This window comes from Lepidochelys olivacea, assembly GCF_965140295.1.
Source record: "Lepidochelys olivacea isolate rLepOli2 genome assembly, chromosome: 7".
NCBI classification, from domain to species: Eukaryota; Metazoa; Chordata; order Testudines; family Cheloniidae; genus Lepidochelys; species Lepidochelys olivacea.
Genome location: NC_140417.1, coordinates 55,939,498 through 55,956,541, shown reverse-complemented (window position 1 = coordinate 55,956,541; position 17,044 = coordinate 55,939,498). Strand labels below are relative to the sequence as shown.

The 17,044-nt window shown below is 46.7% G+C and overlaps 1 protein-coding gene across 1 annotated transcript in view; it reads right to left on the bottom strand.

Moving 5' to 3' along the window:
- Positions 1 to 6,593: 6,593 nt before the first annotated feature.
- The window catches only part of PAX2 (paired box 2), a 132,748-nt gene continuing 122,297 nt past the window's right edge, over positions 6,594 to 17,044 (bottom strand). The window contains exon 10 of the mRNA XM_084635215.1: positions 6,594 to 6,727. Within this exon, the coding sequence (XP_084491341.1) occupies positions 6,609 to 6,727 (119 nt within the window). The 3' untranslated portion in view covers positions 6,594 to 6,608. The remainder of the gene's footprint in view (positions 6,728 to 17,044) is intronic.

Below are 17,044 nucleotides of genomic sequence, written 5' to 3'. Positions count from 1 at the left end.
GGTGCTGATTAGTGTTAGTGATACTGGACTACATGGGCATCAGGTCTGATCCGGTCTGGCAATACCTATGTTCCTAGAAGTGTTAGCCTTACTATCCTGATCAGTCTGAGCAATTACATCCTGGCTCCCTCAAGTCCACCTATTGTTTCAGCTCCACGGGCTTTTGTCCTTCCCTGTCTGCTGTGTAGTACTGCTAAACAGCTGCCACTTTTCACTCAGAGGTGGCTGCAGCTCAGTGGTGGTTGAGGCACTCTCCATATATGGTTATAAGGCTGGGGGTTCCGCCGAAAGGCAAGGTGCTTTATAAAGGACAGCTACTATGTCAGAATTGAGGATTACTCCAAACCATGCGCTGAGTGGGGATCAATTCTGACTGCAGGCCTCAAGGCTTTAAACAGGGCTGGGGATGTCATGGAGTGGTGTGATAGAGACCTGGCTCTGTCTAGAGCTCACTTACACAACAGGTGGGTGTACATCTGACAGCGAAGGGGAAGTGGTGCAGAGGGGCATGTGAAGGGAGATGGCTATGGTAGGGGCTGCTGACCCAGTGTCTTCTGGCTCCTTCAGCTGCTAGGACTTGATATGTTCTTCTGCTTCCCCTTCAGGTAGGTCCTGTGCGGGCAGGAAGCAAGGCGAGCACATCAGGGTCTTCTCTCCCTTCACCTGCTGAGTCCTGGAAATGGATGGGAGCACTGAGAGCTTTCTTGCAGGGGATCTGCTAACTCCCATCCCCGTGTTTGGCTGGTGGGAAGGAGCAGGCTCTAGGGGCAGGCAGAGAGCAAGGCATAGTTGCTTCTGCTCCCAGCTCGTGGGTTAGGCGACTGTTCATCAGCTGAGAACAACATGAAGATCATTCATGTACTTGGGCAAATCTAATTTTCGGTACACTCACCCTTATGCACTGCATGTCAGACAAGCCAGGCGGGTTCAGTTTGGAGAACCACATTTTAAAGAGACAAATCTGGAAAAAGTGAAGGGGAGAGCAAATGAAAAAAGTGATCCCAGGGTAGAGTAAGAGCTGGGTGTGGGCACAGGGGGGCCAGAAGAGAGGGGGAAAGATCCAGTAGTTAGGACAGTAACTGAGGACTTGGCAGACCTGGGTTTAGGTCACTGTTCTGCCACAGACTTCCTGCATGAGCTTGGTCATGTCACTTACTCTGTGCCTCAGTTCCCCATTTCTGAAACGGGGGATAATAACATGTCCCTAGCTCCCAGGGGTGCTGTGAGAATAACCACATTAAAGATAGCGAGGTGCTCAGTTACCATGGCAATGGGGCCTTACAAGTACCATAGCTAAATAGGATAGGCAGCATAATGGTCTTGTGATCCAAGCAGTGCTGCTGTTTGCTGTTAAACACGTTACATTCCCCTCCAGAAGTGGCCGTGTTTCAGGGGTGACTAAAGTGACCCTTGCACACACTGATGTTTGTGAAATGCTTTGGGATCCTTGGGGATGAAAGAAGCTAAATCAATGTAGAGTGTCATTCTAAAGTGGTTAGGGGTTATTCCTGTTGCTTGCTAAGCACAGGTGACCTGCTCCCGAGGCACACTGGTGGACCAGGAGGACAGAACAAGGCAAAAGGGACTTTAGGTGCAGCAATATGAATTCACAAATCTCTAGGGGCCACAGTCCTAGCTGGTGTAAATCGGCATTGCTCCATGGAAGCTACACCAGTTTATGCCAGCTGAGGACCTGGCCTGCGACTCTACAGACAGGTTGAGAATGGGGCAAGGTGCCAACCAAGGGAGGTAGTGCAATAGATGGCACTAGAGAGATTCTGGACAATGGCTCTCTGAGGGCTGGTCAATGTGGTGAGGGAGGGACTAGACTACTCCAAGATTCTAACAAGGGAGGCTTCCCCCAGAGTTTTCCACCCAGAGATGGGAGATAAGGGGTTGCACATGGCTGATGTGTAAACCCCTGGCAGGCACCAGTACATGACAAATGTCAAACAGGGTTGCAAGTCAGTTGCATGCTCCTGTCTAGGACTGTAGTCAGGAGACTCTTCCAGTTCCTGTGCAGATTCTTTAAAGGGGAAGCATCAAGCATGTCCTTCCTAGCCTTAAAGGCACAGTGAAGGGACAAATCGCCAAACTCTCGTTCCAGCCACTTTGCCTCCCACCCCCATGGCTTTTAACTCTTCCCTGCCTGGGAAGGGCACTTCTACCCAGAGCACCGGCACTGGTCTTGCTGGCTGGCCCCCTTGGTTGATCACGCTGGGGCAGTGGAAGGGGCTGGGTGCAGAAACGACCCCTTCTGCCCACATGCTGTGGGATCGCTTCCCAGTGACAAGAAGGAAAGTTGATGAGTCCGTACTGAGACAGCGAAGTGGCCGCCGTGCTGCTCCACATAATTAATAAATAAAGCACTGGGGGAGTTTTTGCCATGGCGGCTGCTATGACAGGGCTGTCTACGGTGCACTTAAGCATTAAATGACCAATTTCTGTCAGACTAACTTCCCAAGCCTCTCTCTCTCTCTCTCACTCACAGAGCTAGCTTCCTCGCTCCCTGCACTTGGAGTTTTTCAGCAACTGATGGCTCCTGGTTCATTTCTGTGGAATTAATTGGTCCCTGAATGAATTCTGTTGACAGGGCAATTTATCATGTGTTTGGGTTGACAGTGCTGGAGAGTGGCGGTGGGGGGTGGGGTGAGTGGGATGAGGGGAGATGGACAGGGTGGGGGTGGAGGACAGGAAGATGAGGAGGAGGAGGAGGAGGAGTGGAAGAAAGAGGAGGAGGGGAAAGGAGGAGATTGTTTTGGGGGGGAAAATAAAATTCTATTTATCTTTTGCTCCCTCCGCCGCCCCAGCCTGGTGCTGTGAATACGAGAATGGGGTGGCTGTTTGCCTTCTGATGGCTCCTTGCCAAAAGTCACACCACTGGCCGGACAAATAACAAAGACAAAATAACTTTCCTGGTAGCTCCAGGCTTAGCCCCAGACTTCTGCACCACCAGCAGGATCACAGGGCAAATCAGATTAACCCTTATAATGCCATCATGTCCCAGACAGCTTCTCCAGTGGCATCCCTCTAATAAGGCACAACCTGAGTTACCCTCATGGCGTGGTTAGCCACAGTACTCCCCTGCTGGCCACGGTTATCAAAGCCAGCAAGGGGATTTGGGTGCCACTAGTTTTAATGGAAATTGGCCTTTGACAATCTCAACCTTGGCATTATGTCAGGTCATCCAGGTTTTGGACAATAAGGGAATTGTCACTGTACTTAACATGGGGGGGGGGGGGCATCTTCCTGTAGCTCAGGGACATACATATATATAGGTCTCGCTACAGGAATCTCCAGGTGACAGTCTGATCTGTGCTATGCAGGTCAGGCTAGGTGACCACAAGTATCTTTTCTGGCCGCGGGTTCTAGGACACTTACATGGGGAGAGATATGGGCTCAGCATGCAAAGAGTTAAAACCAACCTCAGCAATGAGGGAATGAACTGGGACCTAGAGAGAGAACGAGTTGGGTAAATAATCTAGATCAAGTCGCTGGTCTCTCTTCCAGACAGCTGGGAGGCCTTTGCGTAACTTAAGGACACAGCCTGGAAACCCCCGTGCTGAAGCCAGGTCTCTGGGGTGTCAGTAGCAGCCCCAAACATTATCTTCACCTTTGTCCGCATGCTACCTCCCTGCCACAGCCCTAGCTCTCCCCTCCACAATGGAGCTCGGACTTTCCAGAGCACTCATTGTTGGCCTTACTCTGCTCCTGCTGAAGTCAGTTTGAGGGTGGGAGTTTTACTGTTGACGCAATTGGAGCAGAGTTAGGCCAATGCTGTTTGCTTCTGAAAGTCTGGACTCTGCTGGGACCTGCATTTGGCCAGTGGAGCCAGGAGAGGCACTGAATTTCCAGTGGCCAGGGCCAACTGAGGATGGTGAACCATTGAAGTTACACAGGAAGTGCACCAGCCAGGATTCATCTGCAATGGGCTAACAAAGCTCTCCTGGGATGAAATACAGGTACATTTCTACTAATGCTAGAAGGTCCAAGATGCAGTGGAAGACTTGGGGCTCTTGTCTTACAAAGGGGACAGATCAACAATTATTGCTGATGGGACTTAGATTGTAAACTCTTCAGGGCCCGGCATTTGTTTGTGCAGAACCTCACAATGGGGCCTAGGTACTAACAATAATAATAAATAGCAAATGGGGCACTAGGTTTTCCTGTTACAAGTTATACAGGAAGGATAAGTTAAGCACACTGAGCTTGGGAAATGAGAGAGATATAGAAAGGGGATCATTCCAGGCTGGGGTGTCTGAAGGTGGAATCTAGCTGGTTACAAATTTCATGTAACAGAAATACCTGCCTAATGGTTTTCTATAATACACAGCCATTTGTACAGAAGCTGAGATCCAATGTGGTCAAATAGGTTTGATCTCAGAATACAGATCAATACTGTTCTCAATGGTAGCAGATGACAGAACGAGGAGTAATGGTCTCAAGTTGCAGTGGGGGAGGTTTAGATTGGATATTAGGAAAAACTTTTTCACTATGAGGGTGGTGAAACACTGGAATGCATTACCTAGGGAGGTGGTAGAATCTCCTTCCTTAGAGGTTTTTAAGGTCAGGCTTGACAAAGCCCTGGCTGGGATGATTTAACTGGGAATTGGTCCTACTTCGAGCAGGGGGTTGGACTAGATGACCTTCTGGGGTCCCTTCCAACCCTGATATTCTATGATTCTATGATTCTATGATATTTATCTTAAAGAAGGTTAAGGGGTGACTTGATCATTGCCTATAGGTACTTATGTGGGGAACAGAAATTTGATAGTTGAGGGCTCTTCAGTCTAGCAGACAAAGGTATAACAAGATCCAATGGCTGGAAGTTGAACCTAGACAGGTTCAGACTGGAAATAAGGCCCAAGTGGTTAACAGTGGGGATAACTAAGCACCAGAACACCTTACCAAGAGATGGAGGTGTTACGCTCTGTACCTCGGGGGAACACCCAGCACCCCCATGTTCATCCTTGTAAAATGATTGTATGGTATCCAATGCAAAGTTTGACATCTCGGGCGTCTTCGGAAGGCTCATGATGCACTGAGCATTTTTGTTATAGTGATGTTATCGGTTATAATTTCATGTATATAGTTTGAGGCTGAAAATGTGTCTTCATGGCTTAAAATAAGCCCAGGCAAAAACTCTCCAAGAGCAGAGAGGCAGTTCACACGTCATCAGGGCAGGCACAGGACAAATCCAGCCCAGCCTTACAGGAACAAAGGACGCTGGCATAGGCAGCAACAAATGGATCTGTTGGACTCTTGAGTGAGTCACTCCCCTTCTGTTGGTCCGTTTGGAACTGCAATGAGGTAATGCTCACCTGACTCTGAAGGGGGTAGGGGGGACGCGGGGGGGGGGGGGGGGGGCGCAAAGCCAAGAGGGAAGAAAGGACATGATAAAAGGGAGAGACATTTGCCATGCTCTTCCTCTCTTCCATCTACATCTATAGACACCACACCAAGTGACTGAAGTGCTGATCAAAGGGGAGAGCCTGGCTGAAGGGCAACCAGCCAGCCTGTGGTGAGAAGCATCTAAGTTTGTAAGGGCACTGGAAGTGTTAAGATCAGCTTAGAATGGGTTTTGCTTTTATTTCATTTGATTAAATCTGACTTGTTATGCTTTGATTTATAATCACTTAAAATTTATCTTTGTATTAATAAATCTGTTTATTCTACCTGAAGCAGTGTGTTTGGTTTGAAGCGTGTCAGAGACTCCCCTTGGGATAACAAGCCTGGTACATATCAATTTCTTTGTTAAATTGACGAACTCATAAGCTTGCAGCATCCAGCGGGCATAACTGGACACTGCAAGACAGAGGTTCCTAGGGTTGTGTTTGGGACCGGAGATATTGGCTTGTGTCATTCCATTGTACAATCCAAGGAACAGCTTACATGCCAGGGGCTGGGCGTGAATAACCCAGGAGTGGGGGTTCTCACAGCAGAGCAGGGTAAGGCTGGCTCCCAGAGTCAAGGATTGGAGTGACCTAGCAGATCACCCGTCTGGATAACACCAGAGGGGAACATCACAAGTGGATTCTCCATCACTCGAGATTTTTACAATCAAGATTGGCTGTGGTTGAACTAGAACATCTCAGAAAAACAGCCATTGAAACAGGAATTAATGCAGGGAAATCCTGTGGCATGTGTTAGACTAAAGGATCTCAGTGGTTCCTTCTGGCCTTAAGAAGTGATTATGAATCTGCCCTGGGATAACAGTGGCAATGAATTTGAAAAGTTTAAGCTAGATTCCAATCTCATGTAGCCCCCTTTTACATGAGTATAACTCCACTGACTTCAGATACCTGATTTACATGGTGGAAGTTGAAAGAGAATCAGGCCTTCTGAGGAAGAGGACTTTATGGAACCAGCCAGGAGAACATTGGGTGTAAAAGGACATTGTTTCACTGAAGTCAATGGAAATACAGCTATTTAAGCCACATGAGAATTTGGTCCATTGGGTCATAAACATCTATTTTTTATGAGATACATAATAAAAGTCCCTTTAAGAAATCAATGGCTATTAGCCAAGATGGGCAGGGATGGTGCCGTTTGCCAGAGGCTGGGAGTGGGCGGCAGGGAATGGATCACTTGGTGATTGCCTCTTTCTGTTAATTCCCTCTGGGGCACCTGGAATTGGCTGCTTTTACAAGACAGAATACTGGGCTAGATGTATCTTCGGTCTCATCCAGTATGGCCGTTCTCATGTTCTTAAAGTCGTGAGTAAAACCTATAATTTGAAATGGAGATGAATGTCAGTTTTAGGGTTGAAAAAAAACATCCATTAAAATCTGTGCTTTAATAGCACAGATACCAAGTAAGCTGCACATTGAAACTAGAGTATGAGGGACAAATAGCCAAAGATAATAGGACAGAAGATTAACAAATTATTCAACACAATCTGCATGGGCTGGAGAACTGATTGTTGTTAGCATTTAATGAAAGAGGGCTGGTGAGATCTCCACCCATTCCCTCACACTGTGGATTTAGGAACATAGGAATTGCCAGGTGGGATGAGACCTGAGGCCCATCTAGCCCACTATTCTGTCTCCAACAGTAGCCAGCACCAGATGCTTCAGAGGAAGGTGCAAGAACCCCCAGAGTAGGCTGATGTGGAATAACCTGCCTTCTGCATTAGGACACTTCCTCATTGCTAATAGCTAGAGATTGATTGCTAATAGCTACAGACTAGGGACCGAATGGCTAGGCAGCAGTTCTGCGGAAAAGGACCTAGGGGTGACAGTGGACGAGAAGCTGGATATGAGTCAGCAGTGTGCCCTTGTTGCCAAGAAGGCCAATGGCATTTTGGGATGTATAAGTAGGGGCATAGCGAGCAGATCGAGGGACGTGATCGTTCCCCTCTATTCGACATTGGTGAGGCCTCATCTGGAGTACTGTGTCCAGTTTTGGGCCCCACACTTCAAGAAGGATGTGGATAAATTGGAGAGAGTCCAGCGAAGGGCAACAAAAATGATTAGGGGACTGGAACACATGAGTTATGAGGAGAGGCTGAGGGAGCTGGGATTGTTTAGCCTGCAGAAGAGAAGAATGAGGGGGGATTTGATAGCAGCTTTCAACTACCTGAAAGGGGGTTCCAAAGAGGATGGCTCTAGACTGTTCTCAATGGTAGCAGATGACAGAACGAGGAGTAATGGTCTCAAGTTGCAGTGGGGGAGGTTTAGATTGGATATTAGGAAAAACTTTTTCACTAAGAGGGTGGTGAAACACTGGAATGCGTTACCTAGGGAGGTGGTAGAATCTCCTTCCTTAGAGGTTTTTAAGGTCAGGCTTGACAAAGCCCTGGCTGGGATGATTTAACTGGGAATTGGTCCTGCTTTGAGCAGGGGGTTGGACTAGATGACCTTCTGGGGTCCCTTCCAACCCTGATATTCTATGATTCTATGACCTAAGCCCTAAAGCATAAGATTTAAGATCCTGCCAAAGTTTGTTGGCATTAATTCTGGCAATTCTGGATATTCTTGTTATCCATATTCAATCCCTTTTTAGTCCTGGTAACTTCTTGTCCTCAAGGGCATCCTGTGGCAGTGAGTTTCACAGTCTAGTTGTGTTATATGAAAAAGTTTGATCAGTTTTGAATTTTGCTACCCTTTAAATTCATTGAATGTCTCCTTGTGTTCTGGTGACTTGCCAGGCCTAGGAATGCTAAGGAGGCTGCAGGCTCAGCCTCTAGAGAATAAGGCACCATGTACTGCTTGTCAAATAAGTCCTCCTTGGCCAAGGAATGTCCCTGAGACTTTGGGCTATGCAGATAGCTTAACCAGTTCAATGGCTGATGAAATGTGGCACGGCTAGAGGTAAGGGAATGGCTCTGAGGCAAAACTGAGCTGAAGTCCTTGTAGACACTGATGGCCCCTGAACTTTCAGGATACTTTGAAAAGGGACCCCCTGGAGTCATTGTGGATGGTTCAGATATCCTTTCTGCCCAGGGTGCAGTGGCAGCTAAAGTAAATGGGATGCTTGGTGGAGGAGATAATACACAGATTATCCTGACCTTACACCGATGGATGGTTGCCCACAACTGGAGGACTGTACCCTGTTTTGGTTAGCTCACTTTAAGCTTAGCACAACAGAGATTGAAAAGGTCCAGGGAAGGGCAATGAAACAGGCAGCAATACAGCAGGACACATGAATAGATTAAGACCCAAAGGGCCCATTCTGATCATCAAGCCTGACCTCCTGCATAACATAGGGCAGAGAACCTCCCCCAGTAACTTCTACATCAAACCAGGACTTCTGCTTGAGCTAGAGCTCCCTATCATTAACCTAGGTAACTGTAGGAGAAAATGCAGGCAGAAGCCCAGCAGCAGAGTGGGGGCTATCCTGTTTATTGCACTCAATGCAGCATGTATGATTACCTGCCCTGTGAGCGGGTGGCGTGTGTGTGCATTTGGTGCAAGGGGCTCCTGGTCTTTAGAGACTGTATATGGGCTTTGGAGGCCAGGGTGGCAGAACTGGAGGAGCTAAGGGAGGCAGAGAGGTATGCTGATGAGGCTTTCTGGGACACTGTAGATTTGTCCCACCTCCGGTCAGACAGCCCCTGCACTGTTAAGGAGGATGAAAGGCCCAGAGAAGGAGAGCAGTCAACAGGAACAGAGGGAAACCTTCCCATAGTTGGGACCCTCCTTCCAGATGATGTTGGGGTATCCTCTCGCACTGAGGTTACCTCTCCAGGGGAGGGAACTCCAGTCATTAGGAAAAGGCAGGTGTTAGTAATGGGAGATTGGATCATTAGAAACATAGATAGCTGGGTTTGTGATGACTGGGAGAACCATGGTGACTTGCCTGCCTGGTGAGAAGGTTGCAGATCTCTCGAGGCATCTAGATAGACTTGTGTGTAGTGCTGGGGAGGAGCCAGTGATCATGGTACATGTAGGTACCAATGACATAGGGAAGGGTAGGGGAGACGTCCTGGAGGCCAAATGTAGGCGGCTAGGAAAAAGACTGAAATCCGGGACCCCTACGGTGGCATTCTCAGAAATGCTACCAGTTCCACGTACAGGGCCAGGTTGGCCGGCAGAGCCTGGATGAGACGTGGATGAGATGATGGTGTAGAGAGGAGGGGTTTAGATTTATTATGAACTGGGGAAACTTTTGGGTGGGGGAGCCTATACAGGAAGGATGGGCTCCATCTAAACCAAAGTGGATCCAGACGGCTGGCACTTAGTTTAAAAACTGCTCTGCAACCTTTTTAATGTTAAGAGATGGGGGAAAGCCGATTGCTGCAGAGGCGCACGTGGATCGGACAGAGACTTATCTTAGAGGACAGTCTATTGATAGAGATTCACTAGATTTTAGTCAGGAGGAGAGGATGGAAGAGGATAAAGTATGGGCCAGATCAGATGAGAAACATTCACATAAAGAATCTGACACATCAGAAAAAGGCAGACAAATAAACAGAAGTTTTTAAAGGTGCTTGTACACAAATGCTAGAAGTCTAAATAATAAGATGGGTGAACTAGAGTGCCTCGTGTTAAAGGAGGATATTGATATAATAGGCATCACAGAAACCTGGTGGAGTGAGGACAATCAATGGGCCACAATCATTCCGAGGTACAAAATATATTGGAAGGACAGAACAGGTCGTGCGGGAGGAGTGGCACTATATGTGAAAGAAAATGTAGAATCAAATGAAATAAAAATCTTAAATGAATCCACATGTTCCATAGAATCTCTATGGATAGTAATTCCATGCTCTAATAAGAATATAACAGTAGGGATCTGTTATCGACCACCTGACCAGGACAGTAATAGTGACGATGAAATGCTAAGGGAGATTACAGAGGCTATCAAAATAAAAAACTCAATAATAGTGGGGGATTTCAATTACCCCCATACTGACTGGGTACATGTCACCTGAGGACGAAATGCAGAGACAAAATTTCTCGATACTTTAAATGGCTGTTTCTTGGAGCAGCTGGTACACGAACCCACAGGGGACAGGCAACTCCTCGATCTACTCCTGAGTGGAGCGCAGGATCTGGTCCAAGACGTAACTATAACAGGACCGCTTGGAAATAGTGACCATAATATAAAAACATTTAACATTCCTGTGGTGGGAAGAACACCTCAACAGACCAACACTGTGGCATTTAATTTCAGAAAGGGGAACTATGCAAAAATTGAGGAGGTTAAACAGAAATTAAAAGGTACAGTGACTAGAGTGAAATCCCTGCAAGCTGCATGGACACATTTCGAAGACACAATAATAGAGGCTCAACTTAAATGTATACCCCAAATTAAAAAACACAGTAAAAACTAAAAAAGAGCCACTGTGGCTTAACAACCATGTAAAAGAAGCAGTGAGAGATAAAAAGGCATCTTTTAAAAAGTGGAAGTCAAATCCTAGTGAGGTAAATAGAAAGGAGCATAAACACTGCCAAATTAAATGTAAAAATGTAATAAGAAAAGCCAAAAAGGAGTTTGAAGAACAGCTAGCCAAAACTCAAAAGGTGATAAAATGTTTTTTACATACATCAGAAGCAGGAAGCCTGATAAACAACCAGTGGGCCCCCTGGACAATTGAGATACAAAAGGAGCACTTAAAGACGATAAAGTTATTGCAGAGAAACTAAATGAATTCTTTGCTTCAGTCTTCCCACCTGAGGATGTTAGGGAGATTCCCAAACCTGAGCTGTTTTTTGTAGGTGACAAATCTGAGGAATTGCCACTGATTGAAGTGTCACTAGAGGAGGTTTTGGAATTGAGAAACTGAACAGTAACAAGTCACCGGGACTAGATGGCATTCACCCAAGAGTTCTGAAAGAACTCAAATGTGAAACTGCGGAACTATTAACTATGGTTTGTAACCGTCCTTTAAATCAGCTACTGTACCCAGTGACTGGAAGATAGCTAATGTAACACCAATATTTAAGAAGGGCTCTAGAGGTGATCCTGGCAATTACAGACCGGTAAGTCTAATGTCAGTATCGGGCAAGTTAGTTGAGGCAATAGTAAAGAATAGAATTGTCAGACACCTAGAAGAACATAAACTGTTGCGCAAAGTCAACATGGTTTCTGTAAAGGGAGATCGTGTCTTACTAATCTATTAGAGTTCTTTGAAAGGGTCAACAAGCATGTGGACAAGGGGGATCCAGTGGACATAATGTACTTAGATTTCCAGAAAGCCTTTGACAAGGTCTCTCACCAAAGGCTCTTATGTAAATTAAGTTGTCATGGGATAAGAAGGAAGATCCTTTCATGGATTGAGAACCGGTTAAAAGACAGGGAACAAAGGGTAGGAATAAATGGTAAATTTTCAGAATGGAGAGGGGTAACTAGTGGCGTTCCCCAAGGGTCAGTCCTAGGACCAATCCTATTCAACTTATTCATAAATGATCCGGAGAAAGGGGTAAACAGTGAGGTGGCAAAGTTTGCAGACGATACTAAACTGCTCAAGATAGTTAAGACCAAAGCAGATTGTGAAGAACTTCAAAAGGATCTCACAAAACTAAGCGATTGGGCAACAAAATGGCAAATGAAATTTAATGTGGATAAATGTAAAGTAATGCACATTGGAAAAAATAACCCCAACTATACATACGATATGATGGGGCTAATTTAGCTACAACTAATCAGGAGAAAGATCTTGGAGCCATTGTGGATAGTTCTCTGAAGACGTCCATGCAGTGTGCAGTGGCAGTCAAAAAAGGAAACGGGATGTTAGGAATCATTAAAAAAGGGGATAGAGAATAAGACTGAGAATATCTTATTGCCCTTATATAAATCCATGGTACGCCCACATCTTGAATACTGCGTACAGATGTGGTCCCCTCCACTCAAAAAAGATAAGCTGGCATTAGAAAAGGTTCAGAAAAGGGCAACTAAAATGATTAGGAGTTTGGAACAGGTCCCATATGAGGAGAGATTAAAGAGGCTAGGACTTTTCAGCTTGGAAAAGAGGAGACTAAGGGGGGATATGATAGAGGTCTATAAAATCATGAGTGGTGTGGAGAAAGCGAATAAGGAAAAGTTATTTACTTGTTCCCATAACGTAAGAACTAGGGGCCACCAAATGAAATTAATGGGCAGCAGGTTTAAAACAATAAAAGGAAGTAGTTCTTCACTTCGTGCACAGTCAACCTGTGGAACTCCTTGCCTGAGGAGGTTGTGAAGGCTAGGACTATAACAGGGTTTAAAAGAGAACTGGATAAATTCATGGAGGTTAAGTCCATTAATGGCTATTAGCCAGGATGGGTAAGGAATGGTGTCCCTAGCCTCTGTTTGTCAGAGGGTGGAGCTGGATGGCAGGAGAGAGATCACTTGATCATTACCTGTTAGGTTCACTCCCTCTGGGGCCACTGTCGGTAGACAGGATACTGGGTTGGATGGACCTTTGGTCTGACCCAGAATGGCCGTTCTTATATTCTTGTGTAGAGCTTGTCTTTTAGAAAGACACCCAATTGTACATCAATACTGCAAGTAACGGAGAATCCACCCTGATGGGAGCTGGCAAAGGCTGGGGCTAGCATCAGGGGATAACTCCAGTTTGCGTTTTGTACTCAGTAGCTCACACGCTACTATAGATGAGGGGTCATTGTGGATCTTTTCCAGCCCCTTCCCACTGCAGCTCATCCTAACTCCAACTCCATCCAATACCTTTACCTCTCTTTCTTTGAATTATTTACTTATTTAAAAGCCAGAAGCCACATCTCTGGCCTTTATGGAGTCTGACACAGGGCATGCTTCATGGGCAAGGGAAGAGAATATTGATGGGAGTGGAAGGAGAGGGGGACACTTGGCCACCTGTAATTTTTCCTCAAAACACCATGCACCTCCCTCCCACACAGAGCAAAGCAGACAGTCAGAAGGGCTTCATGGAAGTAGCCTCCTCCTTTCCCCAAGGAAGGCTCCACCATTACATGGTAATCCCCTGAGCTTCTTCTGACCTCCAAATAAAGACCTAATGAACAAATGTATGCTTCCATATGCCTGCACCCACACCTCAGACCAATATAGCCCCTGGCATAAGCAGGCACAAGTCTCTAGGAGCTATGCCCACTTAAAGCTGGGCCCAAATTCCTGGCTGTCATCTTCATCTCAAACCAGTCATGTGACCTTGCGCAAGTCCCTTCACTTCTGTGCTACAGTTCCCATCTGTAACATGGGGGCAACAACATTCTTCTCCATCATGACAGTGCTTTGTACAACACCAGATGAAGAGCACCAGAAAACCTGCTAAATCTGGCCATTTGAGTTCAGCCATTTGTGAGTTATTAGCACAGGGGGAAATCCGTGGAATTTCCCCCAACCTCAAAGGTCTATCCTCCCCTGGCTCAGATATCACAGAAGGGCCACCAGGGACTTTTGTCAACAATAGGAATCACATGGGGTGGGGAGAGCATGACTCTAGCGGGACAACATTTGGGAAAATTATGAGTGCGTGAAATTTTTCACAACCCTCTGGCGTGATCCAAAGCCCCATGGAAAGACTTCAATTAGTTTTGGAGCAGGCCTTGTAGAGCTGATACAAATATACTCCCAACTTGATTGCACTTTGTTCTGGGTGGCTGGGCAAGCTGGCACAAGGAGCTCTTTCTTCTCTATCCTCTTAGCTCAAGGGCTACACAAATCCAGCTCCTTGGGTGATGTTTGACACCTCCACAGGGGTAGCTGGTTCTACATTGGTCAAAACATACTCTGCCACCCCATTCACTTTTGGCTTGAGCAGAAAGCTGAGAAATTCCAGACCTGTCATTTAACCATGCAAGCCGCCTCCTCCTCCTCCCCCTGCAACCCCCGCCCCCAAATGCCCTGCATCTCCCTCTCCTCCAACACAGGAGGTGACATCTATTATTGGCCTTGGGGGCAAAGAGGTCTCAAATCAAATCACAACAGCATTGATTTTTGGCTTTTGCTATATCAGCCAAGCAAAATACGTAAGAAATAGTAAAACACATGAACCACCAACAGGTCCAAACTTGCAATCCAAACCCAGAGATAAAAACCAGAAAGACACCCTGGATGATTATGGAGACCCTAGTGGCAGCTGCATAGTTAAGGGTCTGCCTTTCTGCCAGTAATACCCGCAACCCCGGGGTGTCCCTAGCCCCCACCTCTTTTGGCTCAAAAGCGTCTCATGTGGATTCTCAGGCCAGGAAAGCCTTATTTTGAAAGGGACTAAAATCAGAAAAGTTGTTCTCAAGCAATAAAAGTGTAGGACTTCACTAGGGCTCTATCCAGCCACAGGATCAGGACTTTTGGTTTGGAGCTTCTCCACCAAGTGAAAAGTGGTTATTTCTACTATGGTATTGCCCAGAGCCCCAGTCATAGACCAGGCCACATGGTGCTCGGCCCTGTACAGGCTGAACAAAGAGATGGTCCCTGGCCCCAAACAATTTACAAGCTTAGTGAGAGACAAGGCAGGTGAGGTGATATCTTTTACAGGACCAACTTTTGCTGGAGAGAAACAAGCTTTCAAGCTACACAGAGCTTGAGACCTGAAGAAGAGCTGTGGGGAGCTCCAAAGAATGTCTCACTCCCAAAGTTGATCCAATCACAGATATTACTTCACCCACCTTGGCTCTCTAATATCCTGGGACCACCACTCACTGCTAGCTACCATCTTAGTAAGACAAGGGATCGCAGGCAGATGGGAGCACAAGGAAACAGATAGTATTGTATAGCACTGTACCCAATGTTGTACAAGCTTAAGTGTTTTAGGAACAACAGAAAGGTGACACCATTGGCACTCCCTCTCATGGCCAGGCATGGCAAGTTCTCCTCATTCACCACCCCCAGCTGACAACCTCTTCAGCCATGCAGTGGTCTGCCCCTTCTTCTGACTCAGCCCTCCAGCTGGACACTTTTAGACCCACCCCTTCTGGGGTAACAAAGAAGGCAATAAACTGAACTCAGATCAGCTGAACTCTTCACCCCTTTCCAGGCTCTGTAGGGCTTGCCTCCCACTCCTGTGTGGGGTTACAGCTCCAGGGCCTAGCTCCAAACACAATAGTCCATCTTCCCCTTGTGTCAGGGTATTTCTGCACCAGCTTTTCTAGGGGAGCAGCCCAGGGACCTCATGGCAAGCAGCTAAGCCCTGCTCCCTCAGACTTTTCACTGTGTCCCTGAACTCCTTCCTATCTTGACCTGCCTCTGAGTCTAGATTCTTTCCCACAGCTCCTCTATGGGCCTGCTGTACATTCACCTCTCTCTAGGTCCTTCCTTCACATCCTAGCAGCTAGCAGGACTGTAGCATCCTTGCCAATCCCCTCCCTTTATACTCACCACCAGCTCCTCCCCCAGCTGGGCTTCCTCTCCAGTTGGGCCAGGCCTTCTCTCCAGGTGCAACCAGGTGCACTAATTGCCTGTGACCTCCAGTTAACTCTTGCATTACCTGTGTGGGATACACAACCCATCCCAGGAACTTACAGAACCAAAAAAGAGCTTGGGTGGAGCATCAGAAATGTCCCGTATACCCCAGCTGGCTGGAGAACTAGGGGCAGATTTTTCATAAGGATTCAAGGACAGAGTTTTGGGGGGAGCCAAATGCCCAGCTCTCATTTAGGCACCAAAAGAAGGGCCAGATTTTCCAAAGCACCCCGCAACTCCCATGTTGACACCTATGGCTGGGTTGTCAAAAGGGCTCAGTACCCAACGTGCACCCAATGTCCTGACCTCTTATGAAAATCGGATCACTTCTTTATATGCTTAAGAGGGAGCTGCCCCAGACTGTGCTCCTTTCCAAATGTCCACCAGGCTGGAGGTGTGACCCTCTGGACTTTCTGCGAGTGGTCAGAGATCTAGTCTTTCTTCTGGAGACTTGTGTGGCTTTATAAAGGGGCAGCATTACCTAGTGGCTAGGGCACCACTGTGGGAGTCTGGAGAGCTATGTTCTAGTCCTGGAACTGCCACTGACCTGCTGAATAACCTTGGTTGAGTCACTTCCCCTCTCCATCATGTTGATTTAGTGTATAAAATCTCTGGGGCAGGGACTATCTCTCATGCTGTGTTTGTACAGCACCTAGCACATGGAGCCCTGATCTCAGCTGGTGTCTCCAGGTGCTACTGTAATATGAATAGGTGCTACTGTAATATGAATATGTAATATGAATAAATAAATTGGTTAGCCTCTAAGGTGCCACAAGTACTCCTTTTCTTTTTGCGAATACAGACTAACATGGCTGTTACTCTGAAACCTGTAATATGAATAAGAATCCACATAGATTGCACGTTGTTTTCCATGCCTGGCACCTGTAACTTCACCACTTTCTAGGCTCATCCAGTACCCCAGTGCTGGTTGCTAAAAGGGCTGACTTTCTCCAAGCTCTTTTCCAGAGCTTGACCAATGAACCATGATGCACAGTTTGCAGCTTGATTTCACGAGCCACGCCAGCAAGCTTCCATGTGAGTGTTAGCTGGCGCAATCTAGCATAGAAACTAGCCAGTGTCTCAGCTGGTGCATGTCTCACTTGCCTGAAGTCATATGTTCTAGAAGCGTTATATTGCCAAGTCCAAGCATCCAAACATCAAGAGTCAGACTCCCCAAATCCTGAGAGCAGCTTAAAAATTATGAGCTTTTTTTTAATGT